At 37.8% G+C, this 21,650-nt stretch overlaps 1 protein-coding gene across 4 annotated transcripts in view; it reads left to right on the plus strand.

The window, feature by feature from the left end:
* Nucleotides 1-21,650, plus strand: part of LeuRS-m (Leucyl-tRNA synthetase, mitochondrial) — a 31,588-nt gene that overhangs the window by 5,371 nt on the left and 4,567 nt on the right. For 3 of the 4 annotated variants that reach the window (XM_053781471.2, XM_053781470.2, XM_053781472.2), the window contains exons 4-12: nucleotides 1,909-2,047; nucleotides 4,232-4,474; nucleotides 6,085-6,218; nucleotides 7,196-7,972; nucleotides 10,275-10,441; nucleotides 13,089-13,262; nucleotides 15,170-15,261; nucleotides 16,200-16,290; nucleotides 16,540-16,642. In XM_053781471.2, coding sequence (XP_053637446.1) covers nucleotides 1,909-2,047; nucleotides 4,232-4,474; nucleotides 6,085-6,218; nucleotides 7,196-7,972; nucleotides 10,275-10,441; nucleotides 13,089-13,262; nucleotides 15,170-15,261; nucleotides 16,200-16,290; nucleotides 16,540-16,642 — 1,920 coding nt within the window. The remainder of the gene's footprint in view (nucleotides 1-1,908; nucleotides 2,048-4,231; nucleotides 4,475-6,084; nucleotides 6,219-7,195; nucleotides 7,973-10,274; nucleotides 10,442-13,088; nucleotides 13,263-15,169; nucleotides 15,262-16,199; nucleotides 16,291-16,539; nucleotides 16,643-21,650) is intronic. The other variant, XM_053781473.2, reaches the window with a different exon arrangement.

Below are 21,650 nucleotides of genomic sequence, written 5' to 3' on the forward strand. Positions count from 1 at the left end.
TCAACTTTCTACCTTTACACACTCTCCCAAACTCGTCCTATAACCTTTGTAATTTTTCTTTAGAATCTCCCATAAGCACAGTATCATCAGCAAAAAGTAGCTGTGTCAATTCCCATTTTGTATTTGACTCCCCATAATTGAATCCCACCCCTCTCCCGAACACCCTAGCACTTACTTCTTTTACAACCCCATCTGTAAATATATTAAACAACCATGGTGACATTACACATCCCTGTCTAAGACCTACTTTTACCGGGAAGTAGTCTCCCTCTCTTCTACACACCCTAACCTGAGCCTCACTATCCTCATATGATCTTTTTACAGCATTTAGTAACTTACTACCTGTTCCATGTACTTGCAACATCTGCCACATTGCTCCCCTATCCACTCTGTCATATGCCTTTTCTAAATCCATAAATGCAATAAAAACTTCCCTATCTTTATCTAAATACTGTTCACGTATATGCTTCAATGTAAACACTTGATCTACACATCCCCTACCCACTCTAAAATGTCCTTGCTCATCCACAATCCTACATTCTGTCTTATCTTTAATTCTTTCAATAATAACCCTACCGTACACTTTTCCTGGTATACTCAGTAAACTAATTCCTCTATAATTTTTACAGTCTCTTTTATCCCCCTTCCCTTTATATAAAGGAACTATACATGCTCTCTACCAATCCCTAGGTACCTTCCCCTCTTTCATACATTTATTAAACAAAAATACCAACCACTCTAACACTATATCCCCCCTGCTTTTAACATTTCTGTCATGATCCCGTCAGTTTAAGCTGCTTTACCCCCTTTCATTCTGTGTAATGCCTCATGCACCTCCCCCACACTCACATCCTGCTCTTCTTCACTCCTAAAAGATGGTATACCTCCCCGGCCAATGCATGAAATTACCGCATCCTTTTCTTCGTCGACATTTAAAAGTTCCTCAAAATATTCCCGCCATCTACCCAACCTCCATCTCCCCATCTACGAACTCCCCTACTCTGTTTTTAACTGACAAATCCATACTTTCCCTAGGCTTTCTTAACTTGTTTAACTCACTCCAAATTTTTTTTTTATTTTCATTAAAATTTCTTGACAGTGCCTCTCCCACTCTATCATCTGCTCTCCTTTTGCACTCTCTCACCACTTTCTTCACCTTTCTTTTACTCTCTATATACTCTGTTTTTCTTATAACACTTCTGCTTTGTAAAAGCCTCTCATAAGCTACCTTTTTCTCTTTTATCACACCCTTTACTTCCTCATTCCACCACTCGCTCCTCTTTCCTCCTGCACCCACCCTCCTGTAACTACAAACTTCTGCCCCACATTCTAATACTGCATTCTTAAAACTATTCCAACCCTCTTCAACCCCCCCACTACTCATACTTGCACTAACCCACCTTTCTGCCAATAGTTGCTAGTATCTCACCCAAACATCCTCCTCCCTTAGTTTATACACTTTCACCTCTTTCTTACTTGTTGTTGCCATTTTCCTCTTGTCCCATCTACCTTATCCCATCTACCTTATCCCATCTATCTTATTGTGTTTTCCTATTTAAACTGCACCTTATTTATTTTTCTAGCAACTTTAGCTTCTGCATTCTCTCATGCTCTGACTCATGGTAGCTTCTGATTGGAAACTTTGGAGGTATAGCATTTCCTTTTTTTTTTCTTTAACACGTCGGCCATTTCCCACCGAGGCAGAGTGACCCCAAAAAGAAAGAATAACCCCAAAAGAAAGAAATAACTTTCATCATCATTCAACACTTTCACCATCATTCATACATAATCACTGTCTTTGCAGAGGCACTCAGATGAGGCAGTTTAGACGTCCCTCCAAACTGCCAGTATCCCAAACCCCTCCTTTGAATTTCAGCAAAAGTCATTTAAATTTTGTCATATTTTCAGTGAAGCTTGTGGTAAGAGAGAGAAGAAGTATGTTCTTTCCATGTTTCCTTATCCGTCGGGGAAGTTGCACATGGGTCATGTCCGTGTTTATACCACTAGTGATGCAATGGCCAGATTCTACTGCCTCAGAGGACACGAGGTATATTTTTGTTTAATCACCCATACTATTATCAGATCTTAGCTAAGCAGTTGTAGTCTCAATTCAGGTAGTTTTTTATGAGGTAGTAAAGTCTGATGTTCACCAAGATAGGGTGATAAAAAAAAAAACATTCACCATCACTTATTCCCTAGTTCGCTTTCCAGAAGTGCATGGACATCACCATTCAAATATTTCACTGAACTCTAACAACTCCACTCATATTTCAATGCACAAGCACTCTACTTCCCACCTCCTAAATTTTAAGTCCAACTGTTTTCTGTGTTTTTCTTCATGGATATTACCATGCTCATACTACAGCAGCACATCACATTCCTAAAACTGCTTGTGTTCACTCTGATCAAACATACTCACACATGCCTGCTGGGTGATCAAGATCCTACCTCTCAAAACTTCCATCCAACTATACCGCAAATGACCCTTACACCTTTCATGCACCCACAGATTAATACATCCTCATGATCAGCCTGTCTCTCTTTATTTGTTCTACATGACCAACTCATTTTAGCATTCTTTTTCATTCCCTGAATTATATCTTTTATACCACACCATCTTCATTTCTTGGAGACTAAAATTTCACTGCCTCCAACCTTCTTGCTGCACCATTCAAAGCTCATGTTTCACACTGATACTGAAGTGTTATCACTAGTATACGTTAACATATTTCTCTTTTTGTATTAATTATCAAATTTCTTTCTACAGACACCTGAACACTCCAGCTACTTTTTATAGGCCCATTTACTGACACATTTACCCCCAAATATCTAAATATATTAATTTCCTTCTACTTCTTTTCAATCTTATGTACAGTCTTTCCTTATCTAAACTTCTTAATCTTGTCTTTCTTGCTCTTTTCTAGGTTCATTTTATACTGTCTTCTTATTTTACACCCACACTGATCTGTCAACTTCAGCAACATTTCTGAATCCTCACTGCCCTAAGAAAAGACCAACTTTGACAACTCTGATTAAATTCATCCTCTTTAGCCCACACCTCTCCCTAATACTAACATTCACTTTCATTTTACAGCATCTTCTACAAAAACATCAAACATCCATGGCAACATCACACATCTCTGTCTAGAGTCCACTTTCACTAGAAAATATTCCCCTTCTTTGCTTGATTTCCCAATCTGAGCATTATTCATTTTGTTAAAACACTTTACAGCTTTTAATAACTTACTACCTGTACCTTACATTTGAAATATCAGCTACATTGATACTCTATTTACCCTTTCATATGTCCTTATCTAAGTATTACTCACTTGTATACTTCATAGAAAACCCTTGATCCATATACATGTACCCTGTTCCTTTCCAAAATTAACCTCATTCCTCAGTAATCCTGTTGTCCTCTCATCTTTTTAGAATTTTTTTTAACAAGTCGGTCATCTCCTGCCGAGGCAGGGTGACCCAAAAAGAAAGAAAATCCCCAAAAAGAAAATACTTTCATCATCATTCAGCACTTTCACCTCACTCATACATAATCACTGTTTTTCCAGAGGTGCCCAGAACACAACAGTATAGAAGCATATACGTATAAAGATACACAACATATCCCTCCAAACTGCCAATATTCCAAACCCCTCCTTTAAAGTGCAGGTAGTAGGTAGGTAGTAGGTTGGTAGACAGCAACCACCCAGGGAGGTACTACCATCCTGCCAAGTGAGTGTAAAATGAGAGCCTGTAATTGTTTTACATGATGGTAGGATTACTGGTGTCTTTTGTCTGTCTCGTAAATATGCAAGATTACAGGTATGTCTTGCTACTTCTACTTACACTTAGGTCACACTACACATACATGTACACATTTATTTATACACACTCATCTGAGTTTTCTTTGATTTTATCTTAATAGTTCTTGTTCTTATTACTTTTCCTTGTATATCCATGGGGAAGTGGAATAAGAATCTTTCCTCCGTAAGCCATGCGTGTTGTAAAAGTCAACTAAAATGCCGGGAACAGTGGGCTAGTAACCCCTTTTCCTGTACAGATTACTAAAACAAATAAGAAGAAAATTGTCGAAGAAATAATAATAATATACTACTAATAATAGTAATTATTTTCCAATAATTTATTATCCAGTAAGATATATTTGCTACTTCTGTCCAGTAAATCCTACACATATGTAACTTTAATAAACTTTTATATTGATTATTTTTGTCAGGTTATTCATCCTATGGGTTGGGACGCTTTCGGTCTGCCAGCTGAAAATGCAGCGATTGATTGCAATGAGATGCCCGATCAATGGACCTACAAGAATATTCAGCAGATGAAAGATCAATTGCAAGAGCTGGGTTGTAAATTTGACTGGGATAGAGAGATCGCTACATGTGACCCAGAGTATTACCGCTGGACTCAGGCTATCTTCTTGCTTTTGTTCAGAGAAGGATTAGTCTATCAGGAAGAGGTTTGCTTGTGATCTTTGTATTTCAGTTATTCAGTATTCTTTACTGTTCTTTGAATATTGTAGAGAAGCAACTTCATATAATTCTTAACTTAATTACATGTACTAAACCCTTGATTTAATGGGCTTTGAATATATTGGACAAAATCCACTTAGTCATTTGATTCAGAAGCAACAGACAATGTATTTACAAAATTTTCCTTTATTGCCATGATCACAGCACAACCATCTTATCTGTGTCCACCACAACTGCCACTACCAGCCACCCATTTTTCTCTCCCTCTTAGTCCTTTACATCAAGGGTTTACAGCACCTTATATAATATTAAGGGAACTGAGTGTGCATTTCATATATTCACATTATATATTCTTTTTGTTGTATATTAGAATAGCTCAAACTGGACCTCCTAACACTATTACATTGATAGATTCTCTAAACCAGCCATCCCTCAGTCAAAATGTCTGTTAGCATTTCCAATTATATTTCAATTCAGATATTTTAAATTGGTGGCCCGGTGGCCTGGTGGCTAAAGCTCCCGCTTCACACACGGAGGGCCCGGGTTCGATTCCCGGCGGGTGGAAACATTTCGACACGTTTCCTTACACCTGTTGTCCTGTTCACCTAGCAGCAAATAGGTACCTGGGTGTTAGTCGACTGGTGTGGGTCGCATCCTGGGGGACAAGATTAAGGACCCCAATGGAAATAAGTTAGACAGTCCTCGATGACGCACTGACTTTCTTGGGTTATCCTGGGTGGCTAACCCTCCGGGGTTAAAAATCCGAACGAAATCTTATCTTATCTTATCTTATCTTAAGAAGCAAGTGAGAGAGAGATGTGAGAACTTTTCCTGAAAATTTTTCTTGCTACTTTCTCCCACTTCTTGTATCTCACATTCATTCTCAAAATATATTTCTTAAAGTAAAGCATTAATATCTCTTATTTTTTGCAATTGTTGAATCAGTAGTACCATCACTTATTCTAATATACACCCACCTTACTTTCTTTAATTCCTATATATTCAACATTCCCTAATCCTTTCATTTTTGTTTTACTCAATTCAAGATCATTCTGATTCCTTACATACATCCACAATAAAAAACTTTATAACCCTGCTGAGTGAATGCACACTTGGCCCAATTTCAGTATTTCTTGTTTTTGAGTTGTTAATTTCAGGAAATATGGGTAGCCAGCCCTTTTCTATTGCCATTTTGGGCATTTATGTATGGCTGCTGGGGTGTAGAGGGAAGGATATGTAGGTGGGTATTTATTAAAAATTGCTTCACAAAACTATGTATCATGAGGTATACTGGGGTAGGAATCAGGGGTACAGGACCTTCCTGATTCACCATAATTAAAGGTAGGAAAGAATTTTTTTTTTTTTTTTTTTTTCAACAAGTCGGCCGTCTCCCACCGAGGCAGGGTGACCCAAAAAAGAAAGAAAATTCCCAAAAAGAAAATACTTTCATCATCATTCAACACTTTCACCACACTCGCACATTATCACTGTTTTTGCAGAGGTGCTCAGAATACAACAGTCTAGAAGCATACACATATAAAGATACACAACATATCCCTACACTTTATAAAGTGAACTAAAAGATTCTTTACAACAGGCATTGGTGAACTGGGACCCTGTGGATCAAACAGTGTTAGCAAATGAGCAAGTGGATATAAATGGATGTTCCTGGAGGTCTGGTGCTCAAGTGGAGAAACGCTTTCTTAAACAGTGGTTTATCAAGACAACAAGGTATAAATGTAATACAGTATAGCTCAAGGAATAGCTTGTTGGTAATCAATATACTTCATAGGTTGATTATATCTTTATTCTAATTTGTTGCCAGCATGCATAATTTGGGTTTAAAGATATACGTAGTGGGTGTTTCTGTAGCATCATCATTCTGTATTAATTCACGATGTACAGTAAGTAAATCACCACCTAGTACAGAGATACATAAAAAAAATCATAATAAATTATTGTAATTTTGTCAGGAATGAACAGGCCTAAACCCCACTATCAATAGCTCACTAGCCTATTGCACTGACCACTGAATCAGGGGAAATTTTTGTTCTCATGTCAGCTGTTATTAAACTATGGTATATGAAAAGTGAAATAAAATATTTAATAGTGTTGGGGCAGATTTGGGAGCAGTGTTTTATCTTTTAAGGCTTCAGTGGTCATTTGATGTGTTTGTAAACAACAAGGTGAAGGGAGAGGATAGCATTACAACTCTAACATAAATTAAAGTGTGAGGCCAGTTTTTAACATTTACAATGAAATGTGGTTACAGAGTGATTTTTGCCCTCAGTACACTCAAGATGTATGACTGTTTTGCTGCTGTAGGTTTACAGCATGTGTGGATTTCAGCTCCTCAAGTATTTTCTGTTTATAAGTCAACCATTTAATTATACCTTAAAAACTCAGTATATTCTCAAGTATATATATACAATATCTTTACCATAAATCAAGGAAGAATAACTTGGGACAAAGGTGTATAAGTATTAAAAAAGTCAACTTATGGCTGAGAGTAAGAGTAATTGGTACAGTACAGTATCTTTATTACTAATGATTTTTTGCTCAGTTGAAATTTAAAAAATATTGAAGTCATTCACTAATTATGAAAGTTCAGATAAAATACTATTCTATTTATTACCATATTTGATGTATTAGTGAGATAATTTTTTTTTTTTTTTTTTTTTTTTTTTTTTTTTTTTTTTTTTTTTTAGATTTTCAAAATCACTACTGGATGGCTTGTCTGATCCAGCATTGGAAAACTGGAATGATATCATCAAGATTCAGCGTCACTGGATTGGAGATTGTGTTGGGTACAGGGTAGAGATGACAGTAGAGCAGAAGTGTGTGTGTAGTGGAACAGATATATGGACACCAGTGAGCGGGAAACTGGCCTTGTGGATGCCACAACCAGAACTTATACATGGAATAAGCTTCATTGGAGTCCATTCTGGCCATAAATTTGATTCCAGCTCTTACAGAGTGCTTAAACATGACAGATATCAGCTACTGAATATTGTTGCTGTTTGCCCTATCAGTCAAAGACAGGTTCCCATTATTGTTTGTGATGACTTGCCATACAGTGAAGATGTAGAGTTCTATGTTGGGATACCTTGCATTTCTAGTATTGACCAGTCTCTTGCAAGAACATGTGGTTTTGACACTCCAAAAATTATTGAAGATGGTAAATTGGTGAATTCAGGTAACTTAAGTGACTTAACTCTGGAATCAGCAAGACAAGAAGTCACTCAGCAGCTTATGGACATTGGCGCAGGGGGATTCCAGACTAGTGTTAAACTGCGTGACTGGTTGATATCACGACAGAGGTACTGGGGGACTCCAATCCCATTCATTCACTGTCCAGAGTGTGGGTTAGTGCCTGTGCCTGAGGAGCAGCTTCCAGTTGAACTGCCAAAGATTTCAAGCTTCCCAAAAAGAGGTGCCTCACCACTCAAAGAGGCAGTTGACTGGTTGACCTGTAGCTGTCCAAGGTCAGGTGGTATTTTATTACTTTAATCTGAGTACAAAAGACATTAACATAATTAAGAATTTAATATTTTTTGTATTTTTGTGTAGTATGGTAGAACCTCGATGTTCGTCTTTAATCGTTCCAGAGAATCTGACAAAAACTGAATTCAAAAACAACTGAAGCAATATTTCCCATAAGAAATAATGTAAATCCAATTAATCCATTCCAGACACCCAAAAATATTAACAAAAAAATACATTTTATAGAGAATAACTATAGTTTTACATACAGAAAACAATGAGAAATAAATATAAAGCACTAATGAAATGGCTAAATTAACATTTAAGTCACTTTTACCTTTATTGAAGGCTTTTGTTGGCATATGGAAGACGGCGAGGAAGAGAGAGAGAGGAGAGGTTATCTCTATCACCATCACTACCACCTTCTACCACCATCACTACCACCCTCTACCACCACCCTCTACCACCATCACTACCACCCTCTACCACCATCACAACCACTACCACCCTCTACCACAATCACTACCACCCTCTATCACCATCACAACCACTACCACCCTCTACCACCATCACAACCACTACCACCCTCTACCACCATCACTACCACAGCACCTTTCAAGGCAGGTGAAATTGCTGACCTAGAAAACGTACAGAGAACCTTCAAGGCGTGCATAACGGAGATAAAACACCTCAATTACTGGGAGCGCTTGAGGTTCCTAAACCTGTATTCCCTGGAACGCAGGCGGGAGAGATACATGATTATATACACCTGGAAAATCCTAGAGGGACTAGTATCGAACTTGCACACGAAAATCACTCACTACGAAAGCAAAAGACTTGGCAGACGATGCAACATCCCCCCAATGAAAAGCAGGGATGTCACTAGCACGTTAAGAGACCATACAATAAGTGTCAGGGGCCCAAGACTGTTCAACTGCCTCCCAGCATACATAAGGGGGATTACCAACAGTGGACAAGCACCTAAAGTCGGTTCCTGACCAGCCGGGCTGTGGCTCGTACGTTGGTTTGCGTGCAGCCAGCAGCAACAGCCTGGTTGATCAGGCTCTGATCCACCAGGAGGCCTGGTCACAGACCGGGCCGCGGGGGCGTTGACCCCCAGAACTCTCTCCAGGTAAACTCCAGGTAAACCCTCTACCACCATTGAATTCTATCGTGTTTCTCGCCTTCTTTATCGAAGGGCTGGCACTCGGAACTTTCTTTGGCCCCATGGTGGCTTATTTAGCAGTCGCACTCAATAAACAAGCATAAAAAACAATGGGTTGTTATGAAATGTTTTGTATGAATGCGCTGGGTAATGTTCACTCAACAAGAAACAAAACCAGACTGACTCAGAATACGTGTGTGGGATGCTTTGTGTGGGCGCGGGCAGACGGACACGTTCGGTATGGTGGACGAAAAACCGAGATGATGAATGAAAACTGGGACAATATTTTGACGAAAAAGGTCATCGAAAACTGAATTCGATGAAAACCAGGGCAAACAAAAACCGAGGTTCCACTGTATGTGTTTCAGTGTGTTGATAAAATCATTTGTTTATGGCCAAGGCTGCAGTAAACTTTTTGGCCCATTTAAATAGCTTAGTCCATAGAATAGTACTGTAGAGTAAAAAACTGAAAATTGAATAAGTAGTTGGTATCCTTCCCATATTTGGATATTTTTACCACATTGGCTATCTCCCACTAAGGTTGGGTGATCCATAGTCATCTTTTAAAGCTGAGGATTGCCTCAAATTCTACGTTTACACAAAAATCATTGAGGAAGATAGTCTTATAAATAATTTTTCTAATCAGCATCACCTACAATTTTCCCATTAAAAATGTCTGCTTTATCCCTCAGTTAGCATATCTGTTAGTACAAGTGTCATTGGACACCTGATAAGAGTATTAGCTAAGAACGAGGATAAGAAGGGTACTTGTTGCTTGGTTGGTAGCATTTTCAGCTCACACATTAAAGGTTTGGGATTGACCCCTGGCACATGTAAAATGTTGGGAGTGTTTCCTACACCTACTGCCTCAGTGGGAGACAGCCAATGTGTTTAAAAAAACTATATATTTATTCAAGTGTGGGATTTGTTCAAGTTTAAGATTCAATTCAAACAATGTGGTCCTCAGGCTGGTAAACAGCACCATCAGCCATTTTCACCACATTTCACTATTTAGTGCTTTATATTTTTTCCTCTTGCACCTACTCTTGTATGACCAAGTCTACACACCATGTTTATACAACAGATATATTGAGTCCTGTGAATGATCATTGTTATCCAGTTTATTTTGTCTATAACAGATGTGGAGGTAAGGCTGAGCGTGAAACGGACACAATGGATACATTTGTTGATTCTTCGTGGTATTTTCTTCGTTTCCTTGATCCTAGCAACAGTGAATCACCTTTTCGCCATGACATTCAAGATAAAATGATGCCTGTTGACCTTTATATAGGGGGAAAGGAACATGGTACATACTTATATTTTAACTTTTAATTTTATATGCCAGTAACTTTCAATAAAATTGCTATGTAGTCATTTAATATATTTTTTATGTCAAAGATTATCTTAGATACTCTTTGGTATGAACTTATTTTATTTAGTTAATCAAAAGTTGTCATTGAATTATTTGGTATTTAAAACTCTGCCACCATCCAAAGCTCATTTTATAATTATGCAGTGTTATAGCCCCTGTTTTCAGTTTTTGTAACTGCATTAATCCTTGATAATGTGATAATGTGTGAGTGTGGTGAAAGTGTTGAATGATGATGAAAGTATTTTCTTTTTGGGGATTTTCTTTCTTTTTTTGGGTCACCCTGCCTCGGTGGGAGACGGCCGACTTGTTGAAAAAAAAAAAAAAATTAATCCTTGATAGCTGATTTTTGGTACAGTATCTTAAGAAATAGCTTCAGTACACCTGTCTTAAGATCATGTAGTCAGCTGTATTTCTTTAGATCTTTGTGAAGGAAATAAATGCTATATGTGAAGTTGAATTGTGGGTGCTTTATAAAGCATGATGTTGACATGATGAGAAAGAGACTAAATAGAAGTGACGATGTGACAAGTAGATGGTGTGACCAAGAATACTCGAAAGAGGATGGCAAGTTATGGAATGAGTGTTTTTTCCATGTGGAAAGTGCTCGCATATTGTTTTTCATTTGAGATTTAGAAAAACAGTTTTTTAGAGAATTAGGAAATGGAAATAATAGGCACAATTAATATTTGTAGACATAATATCATTCATTTGAAATTCAAAGTCTATAGAAAGCCTAGCAACAAGATTGACCTGATTCATTTCCACTCTCATAACAATCTCAGAACTAAATGGGGAGTAATTATAGGCATTTTGTTACATGCTATACAAATCTGCAGCAGTGAATTCCTATTAGACTAACAAATATACTTTTTTTTTTTTTTAAAAAAACCGGCCGTATCCCACTAAGGCAGGGTGGCCCAAAAAAGAAAAACGAAAGTTTCTCTTTTTAAATTTAGTAAACAAATATACATATGTACATATATCACAAAAGCGAATGGAGCAAAACAGAATGACTTAAAGAGTGTATCGGTCTGTAGTGGAAGGAAGGAGGGGTAGGGGTCGGCTTAGGAAAGGTTGGAGGGAGGGGGTAAAGGAGGTTTTGTGTGCGAGGGGCTTGGACTTCCAGCAGGCATGCGTGAGCATGTTTGATAGGAGTGAATGGAGACAAATGGTTTTTAATACTTGACGTGCTGTTGGAGTGTGAGCAAAGTAACATTTATGAAGGGATTCAGGGAAACCGGCAGGCCGGACTTGAGTCCTGGAGATGGGAAGTACAGTGCCTTCACTCTGAAGGAGGGGTGTTAATGTTGCAATTTAAAAACTGTAGTGTAAAGCACCCTTCTGGCAAGACAGTGATGGAGTGAATGATGATGAAAGTTTTTCTTTTTCGGGCCACCCTGCCTTGGTGGGAATCGGCCAGTGTGTTAATAAAAAAAAAATCACAAAAGCTTTCTCAACCCTCATAATTTCTCTGCACATCATCACTCCTGGAAAAATAAAGCCTTGAATATTCTTTTCAAATGGACCTACAACAGTAACCATAATCCTCCTCCTCCAGACAGACAACATGAGCATTGCCATATTTGCCACCAAGCAGTAAAAGAATTTACTAATACATCGCCTCATCAAGGACACAGGCACAGCAGGAATTTACAATATACGTACTTTATGGGGGTTGTGATTGCTTTTACATAAACGAGACACCAAGGAATTTAGATGCTGTACTAGATGTAAAGAACACAAATGTGCTTGCCGAATGGATGAAACATGCAACGCATGTGTAATATACTGCAGCACACATTCCAACAATTTGAACTAGAAACAAGGCCATTGTATTTACAAAGGAAACAGCAAAATGAAATGTAGGTTTCTTGAGGCTGCCACCATCCACCACACCAACACCTAGAACAAAACAGAGAGATGTGCATTTTATCTAAACCTACTGCACAGATAATCTAAGATTAGTATATTGAACACAAAATACCAAGACGTGATCCCACAACCTCACCTCCACCTGGCACCAGTTGTCCTCACCTGTAATGACACCTGACCTTGTAGCACCTGATGTGTCCCAGCAGCACCTGACCTATTGTGACAACTCCTAACCTGTCTCTGCAGTGGCTCACATCCCCCATATGCTTTATATAGCACTTTTTTGTGTATTCTGTGTACGTCATAGATCCTCCAGTGAATGATATGTAGTATTAATAACAAGTTTCTTTGCTGAAAGTGTCTTGTTACCACTGTCTATCAGCTTATACATGTTCATTTACATATTTGAGAACTGGAAAGTTTATAAATCAAAAGTGGTGGTGGCATAAAAGAAGGAAAATGTTGCAGACTGCAAACTAGTGTTCACATCAGCAACAAGGGAAAGACAAATAGTATTTGAACATCAGTCTGTAATATCTTTACAAATAGTTTACAGGTTTAGATTGAATAAATGGAATAACCAGCATCAAGAAAGTAATATTCCAGTGGTTGAATGTAATAAGCACAGATTTTAATCTATGACAGAGGCCAAATTATATCAATTGTTTAAGTACAACTTAAGATAATTTATTATAATTTTATTTTTCAGCTGACCTCCATTTGTACTTCGCTCGTTTCTTGCAACATTTTCTGGCCAGCAAAGGGATTGCGAGTCACTCAGAGCCTTTCAAGAGATTGATTATGATGGGTATGGTTATGGGTCAGTCATACATGGTTAAAAACACCGGACAGTACATCAGCAAAGACCAAGTTGATTTTTCAGGTAAATTACAGTGACTGTGTAATAAATGATATGGTGTGAATGGGAAAATAGATATTGTGCTTTTTAAGGTATACAGTAGTCCCCCTGTATCTGCAGGTAATATGTTCCAAGACCTACCATGAATACCTGAAACCTCAAATATACGTATTTATGTCTTTTTCCTTTACGTGCATACCTATGATAAAATTTGATTGATAAATTATGTACAATAAGTCAAGAATTAGCACTTTTTCACTGATGGGAAGCACTTCACAGCTTCTCTTAGGCTTTGAAGAAGTGCCTCCATCTCTATATTTGTGCTTTGGGACCATTATTAAGCATAATTAAGGGTTATTTTTGGGCCACAGTAAACCATGGATAACTGAAACTGAGGTAACTGAAACTGCAGCTATGGGGGTTCTACTGTACACGTAGTTATAGAGCAGTATAATACAGTAGGACTGTGAAGCCATCAATAAGAGGCATATTCTTATTTTGTAATAATACAACATGAGTGAGATTATCAAATGCATTTGCTGCATTTGCAGATTTTTTCTGCATTTTCCATGTAGCTTTTTGCCCTCTACATTGCCTGTATGGAATTTTTGCTCATTTGCATACCAAGAACATCTAACTGCATCTTGTAATTGCAGTAATATTATATACCAAAAGTAAAGTATGCATGAAGGTGAAAGGTAGATGGGAGAGAAAACTTTACAATGCAGCAGGTGTTGGATTAAGACAAAGTGTTTTGGATCCTCAAATTGGGTTTAGTGCTAAAAAATTTCAAATTAGAACTGCATAATCCATTGTTTAAAATACAGTGGAACCTTGGTTTTTGTTTTTAATTAGTTCCAGAGAGTGATGAAAACCAAATTCGATGAAAACTAAAGCAATATTTCCTATAAGAAATAATGTAAATCCAATTAATCCGTTCCAGACACCCAAAAATATTAACGAAAAATACATTTTATAGAAAATAACTATAGTTTTACATACAGAAAACAAAGAAAAATAAATATAAAGCACTAATTTTAGTGGATAAATGAACAGTTTAACCTTTATTGAAGACTCTTGTTTGTCCAAACTTGGAACCTTGCCATACCTTAACACACTGTATGCCAGATCTCTTCTTGAAGTTGTTGGCCCAGCCTCTGCTGGCCTTAAATTCACTAACAGCAGCACTCATTCCAGGCATATTCTTTACAAGATCCGCATGCAACTGCCTTGCCTTTTTGCAAATTATCACCTCCACAACACTATCTCTGCTAACTGTTTTTCGTTGATCCACACCAACAACAACTTCTCAACATCTTCGATTGTTTACGATCTCTGTTTCATTAGCACACTTACCCCTTTTGCAACATCAGATTCCTTGATTTATTTTTTCTTCACCAGGATGGAATTGATCGTTGATGAGGACTTCCCATACATCCTGGCGAGATCGACCACACGTACACCACTTTCGTACTTTTCTACAAGATCTTTCTTGAATTCTATCGTGTTTGTCACCTTCTTTATCAAAGGGCTGGCACTTGGAACTTTATTTGGCCCCATGGTGGCTTATTTAGCAGTCGTACTCAATAAACAAGCACAAAAAAAATTGATTATTATGAAATGTTTTGTATGAATGCACAGGGCATTGTTCACTTGACAAGAAACAAAGCCAGACTGACTCAGAATGCGTGCATGGGATGCTTTGTTTGGGTGTGGGCGCGCGGACATGTTCGGTACGGCAAACAAAAACCAAGGTGATGAACGAAAACTGGGACAATATTTTGATGAAAAAGGTTGTCAAAAACCAAATTCAATGAAAATCAGGGCAAACGAAAACCAAGGTTTCACTGTACAATCCACAAATGTAAAATAATATAAACACTGATAGAGAGCCTGTTTTTCCAATATTTAAAGTCATATTTTTCTTGCAGTTGATCCACCAGTGGCACTTGGAACAGGTGAACCCTTAGTTGTTACCTTCGAAAAAATGAGCAAGAGCAAACTGAATGGTATTGACCCACAGGTATTATTGATAGTGACTACACAAAGTAGAGATAATATACTGTTTAAAGTATTTGGGAATTATAAATGATTATGTATGCTTAACAGTTCACAAACAGGCCAAATTATTATCTCTCAGGCTACAACAGGATTGAAGCCTGCACACACTGCATCAAAGTACACAGTACTTTAGCCACACAGCATACTTTCATGCACAGTGTGCAGGTTTGAATCCTGCTGTAGCCTGAGAAATAATGTTTGTAAATAATTGTGTATGAGTTCAAGACAATTATAAATACAGAAGTTTCAAAGGGATGGCAAGTGGTACATTAATTGATTCCATTTGTTTTAGAAGTGCTTATCATCACAATGGTATATCACATTGAGGTATTATATCAGAATGTTGAACAATCTTTTTTTTTTTTTTTTAAATACAGTCTGTGGGTCTGATCTTTCTTGATTATCTTCCTTTAATGCCTCTGTATTTTTAAATAAAGTACAGTAATTCACTCTTGTAAAGATTTCATAAATTTTTTGAAATAATATATGTTCTCAAGTAACATCATCATAGTGGAACTTGGAATTAACAAATACATTGTTAATATGGGAACTGACAGTGTATGGAGAGAAGGTAAAGAAAGAGTATGAAGAGAAGTTAATTGTAAATTATTAAAAGGAAAGTTAGTTGTAAATTACTGAAGGTGAAGCTACTCCAACAGTATTGTATTAATATTAGTAGAATTACCGACAATATGTTAGGTAAAAAAAACACAAGTGCAACTAATGTGACATTTTATTATGGCTACGTTTTTGCTCCTGGAGAGCGAAACGTTGATAAAGTTCCTGGAGCTTGATAAAGGTCCTGGAGAGCAAAATGTTGCTACAATAAAATGTCACATTAGTTGCACTTGTGTCCTTTTATACAACTGTATTGCTCACCAACACTGATATGGTTTACAGGAAATACTGCAGAAGTATGGCACAGATACCACCAGACTCCTGATGTTAGGCAACTTTGCTCCATCCTCACAAAGAAATTGGTCTGAAGATAGTAAGACATTCCAGTTTTGTTCCCTGATGTTTATGAACTATGTAGTAGTGTAATAATTTATTGTATGAATTGAAGTGAAATAAGAAAACATGAACAGTAATCTTTAATTTTGAGATACGTACTGCATGCAATACATAATGTACTATGAATTGATACATTTTATCAACATTATTTATTATAATGCAACTATTTAGATTTTCATGTCCGATAAGATTTAACATGGAGTATTTTTTTTTTGTTATCTTCTAGCGTTTCCTGGTATCCTGAACTGGCAGAAACGTTTGTGGTTGACAGTTATGGATTTTATAAACATCCGAAAAAATACACAAGATAGTGAGAAAGTCTCTTTGAGGTAAGGCTATTGTTGATTAACCCATTTTTATATTTTTTTTTTATTAACACATCGGCCGATTCCCACCAAGGCCTCTAGGGTGGCCTGAAAAAGAAAAACTTTCATCATCATTCACTCCATCACAGTCTTGCCAGAGTGGTCCTTTACACTACAGTTATAAAACTGCAATATTAACACCCCCTCCTTCAGAATGCAGACACTGTACCTCCCATCTCCAAGACTCAAGTCCGGCCTGCCGGTTTCCCTGAATCCCTTCGTAAATGTTACTTTGCTTACACTCCAACAGCACATCAAGTATTAAAAACCATTTGTCTCCATTCACTCCCATCAAATACGCTCATGCATGCTTGCTGGAAGTCCAAGCCCCTCGCACACAAAACCTCCTTTACTCCCTCCCTCCGACCCCTATCCCGCCTTCCCTCCACTACAGATTTATACACTCTCGAAGTCATTCTGTTTCGTTCCATTCACTCTACATGTCCGAACCACCTCAACAACCCCTCCTCAGCCCTCTGGATAATAGTTTTGGTAATCCCACACCTCCTAATTTCCAAACTACGAATTCTCTGCATTATATTCACACCACACATTGCCCTCAGACATGACATCTCCACTGCCTCCAGCCTTCTTCTCATTGCAACATTCATCACCCATGCTTCACACCCATATAAGATTGTTGGTATAACTATACTCTCATACATTACCCTCTTTGGTTCCACAGACAAAGCTCTTTGCCTCCACAGACTCCTAAGTGTACCACTCACCCTTTTTCCCTCATCAATTCTGTGATTCACCTCATCCTTCATAGACCCATCTGCTGACACGTCCACTCCCAAATATCTGAATACATTCCTGTACTCCATACTCTCTTCCTCCAATCTGATATCCAATCTTTCATCACCTAATCTTTTTGTTATCCTCATCGCCTTACTCTTTCCTATATTCACTTTTAATTTTCTTCTTTTACATACCCTACCAAATTCATCCACCAACCTCTGCAACTTCTCTTCAAAATCTCCCAGATGCACAGTGTCATCAGCAAAGAGCAACTGTGACAACTCCCACTTTGTGTTTGATTCTTTATCTTTTAACTCCACACCTCTTGCCAAGACCCTTGCATTTACTTCTCTTACAACCCCATCTATAAATATATTGAACAACCATGGTGACATCACACATCCTTTTCTAAGACCTACTTTTACTGGGAAATAATCTCCCTCTTTCCTACATACTGAGCCTCACTATACTTGTAAAAACTCTTCACTGCTTTCAGTAACGTACCTCCTATACCATACACCTGCAACATCTGCCACATTCACCCTCCCACCCATCCACTCTGTCATACGCCTTTTCCAAATCCATAAATGCCACAGAAACCTCTTTAGCCTTATCTAAATACTGTTCACTTATATGTTTCACTGTAAACATTTGATCTACACACTCCCTACCTTTCCTAAAGCCTCCTTGTTCATCTGCTATCCTATTCTCCATCTTACTCTAAATACCTTCCATTCCTCAGGTGCTGTATGACCCTTATGGGTTTAGTGCTTTCTTATGAATACATATAATAATATTTTAACTGGAAGATTGTTACTCTTTCAGCTAAAGTCTATATTAACCTCTTCATTATAAATTATGACATTAGAGTAAGATTTAGCTTTTACAAATGTAGGTTTTTAATTTATTAATTGCAATGAGTAACTAGTTTATGTTTTGTGTTAAAATTTTCTGTGCTGACCTACGGTGCTTGTGGAAGGTACCTGATATAAATTAATATCCAAAGTAATGCCCTACCCTGGTACATTTGTTGATGAGACAAAAAGTTATACAGGAGGGCCCCGTTTTACAGCGCTTTGCTTTACAGCATTTTACTAATGCAGCGGTTTTCAATTATACCCATTTTTTATTTATTCGAACTTCCTACAATAAATATATTCACCACTCACTTTAAGCTGAGGATGAAAATATTTTAAGGTAAGTAATGTGTTGTCCGTATACACATTTTTAGACCTAGCTATATTGCTCACTTAATATAAGATTGTATAAACATGTTATTGGGCTTTTATATGCATTTGAAAGTGAAAAAAGACTGTTTCACTTTACAGCAATTTTAGCTTTACAGCGGAACCCAGAACCTAACCCATTGTATAAGCAGGGCCCTCCTGTACTGGCCTGGCAACTCAAAGTTGGACATCTCAGGATTCCCTATGGCTACTGGCTACTTGTGTGATGGACACTTTTATGTCTATGGTCTTCCTGCACACTGTGGTCTTGAAGGATATTTGTGGATATTTTTGGCGATTGACAAATTAATATGGGCAGGATTCAGTCACTGACATGAACCCCACTGAGAATCTCTGGGCTGAGATAAAGCCAGATCTGCTAGTGGAAGGTATCAGCCAACTCTCACAGCTTTAGTATGCCATCTGCAAGTCGTGGAGGAATTCACCCCACGAACACTGAAAAATGTGTTAATCACTTCTTAGATGGTTGAAAGATGCCCTAAAGAGTAAGGGACAACCTATTTTGTGATATTTAGAAGGGAACTGACGTACTTTAATGATGAGCACTGCATATTGTAATGTATGTATTCACCTTTATGTGGATGTAAAGGTCGAGTCGTCACTCCTGGTTTCACCTCTCAACTTGCTGCTTGCCAGATTTACTCCCTCCTGGCCTCTTGGGTCCTATTGTACCTATTCTTAAAACTATATACAGAGTCTGCCTCCACCACTTCTTCTATCTATGACAATGCAACACTGAGACCTCACCAGATCTGAACAGTTGTCAGATATCCCCCATCAGAAGACTTTATCATATTTCTTCCATTACAAGTATTTATAGTAATAGTTAACAGTTTAAAATCCAAAACAGTAAGTGATTCCTTTGTCATGACTTTCAGGGAAGAATTATAGAGAAAACACTGTCACAGTAAGATTACTTGAAAAATGCTCTACAGTAAGATAAATTTATGCTGATACATGTCAAAGTAGTCTACACATACTGTATATGATTAGCAAACTATATAAAATGGTTTTCACAAAAAATGCTAAACAAAAATGGAAATGTAGTGGTAGTGCAATTTAAACATTGAAGATGGAATACCACGAGCATAACTCGTCTTTTGACCACCAATACTGCAGGGTAGGTAATATCTCACACACATTATATATGTGTATGTATGCATAAATACAGTAGAACCCCCATATCTGTGGATTCGGTTTCCGCGATTTCAGTTATCCACGGTTTACCGTGGCCCAAAAATATTAAATGGGAAATTTCAGAAATAAAAGATTCGTAAGTCTTAAATTGTACACTCAGTACATGACTTCTCTCTCTTTGTCCTCTCTACCCATGCTGGCCCACTTTACTTGCATCCAGTTAGCCTCTAGCATTCTCACTGTCTGCATTATCACAGTGTTGTGAAAATAACCCTTAATTTTCCTTAATGGTCCCAAAGCACAAAAGTTCTCCAAAGACTAAGAGAAGCCATGAAGTGCTTCCCATCAGTTAAAAAGTGATAATTCTCCACTTATTGTGCAAATTTATCAATTAAACTTTATAAAAGATTTTTTTTTTTTCAACAAGTCGGCTGTCTCCCACCGAGGCAGGGTGACCCAAAAAAGAAAGAAAATCCCCAAAAAGAAAATACTTTCATCATTATTCAACACTTTTACCACACTCACACATTATCACTGTTTTTACAGAGGTGCTCAGAATACAACAGTTTAGAAGCATATACATATAAAGATACACAACATATCCCTCCAAACTGCCAATATCCCAAACCCCTCCTTTAAAGTGCAGGCATTGTACTTCCCATTTCCAGGACTCAAGTCCGACTATATGAAAATAACCGGTTTCCCTGAATCCCTTCACTAAATATTACCCTGCTCACACTCCAACAGATCGTCAGGTCCCAAGTACCATTCGTCTCCATTCACTCCTAACACGTTCACGCACGCTTGCTGGAAGTCCAAGCCCCTCGCCCACAAAACCTCCTTTACCCTCTCTCTCCAACCCTTTCGAGGATGACCCCTACCCCGCCTTCCTTCCCCTATAGATTTATGTGCTTTCCATATCATTCTACTTTGATCCATTCTCTCTAAATGACCAAACCACCCCAACAACCCCTCTTCTGAACTCTGACTAATACTTTTATTACTCCACACCTTTTCCTAATTTCCACACTCCGAATTTTCTGCATATTTACACCACACATTGCCCTTAAACAGAACATCTCCATTGCCTCCAACCGTCTCCTCGCTGCTGCATTTACCACCCAAGCTTCACACCCATATAAGAGTGTTGGTACTACTATACTTTCATACATTCCCTTCTTTGCTTCCATAGATAACGTTTTTTGACTCCACATATATCTCAACGCACCACTCACCTTTTTTCCCTCATCAATTCTATGATTAACCTCATCCTTCATAAATCCATCTGCCGACACGTCAACTCCCAAGTATCTGAAAACATTCACTTCTTCCATACTCCTCCTCCCCAATTTGATATCCAATTTTTCTTTATCTAAATCATTTGATACCTTCATCACCTTACTCTTTTCTATGTTCACTTTCAACTTTCTACCTTTACACACATTCCCAAACTCATCCACTAACCTTTGCAATTTTTCTTTAGAATCTCCCATAAGCACAGTATCATCAGCAAAAAGTAACTGTGTCAATTCCCATTTTGAATTTGATTCCCCAAAATTTAATCCCACCCCTCTCCCGAACACCCTAGCATTTACTTCCTTTACAACCCCATCTATAAATATATTAAACAACCATGGTGACATTACACATCCCTGTCTAAGACCTACTTTTACCGGGAAGTAGTCTCCCTCTCTTCTACACACCCTAACCTGAGCCTCACTATCCTCATAAAAACTCTTTACAGCATTTAATAACTTACCACCTATTCCATATACCTGCAACATCTGCCACATTGCTCCTCTATCTATATATATAGATATATATATAGATCAAGGTAGAATGACATG

This window comes from Cherax quadricarinatus, chromosome 53 (assembly GCF_038502225.1).
Source record: "Cherax quadricarinatus isolate ZL_2023a chromosome 53, ASM3850222v1, whole genome shotgun sequence".
In the NCBI taxonomy this organism is placed as follows: Eukaryota; Metazoa; Arthropoda; class Malacostraca; order Decapoda; family Parastacidae; genus Cherax; species Cherax quadricarinatus.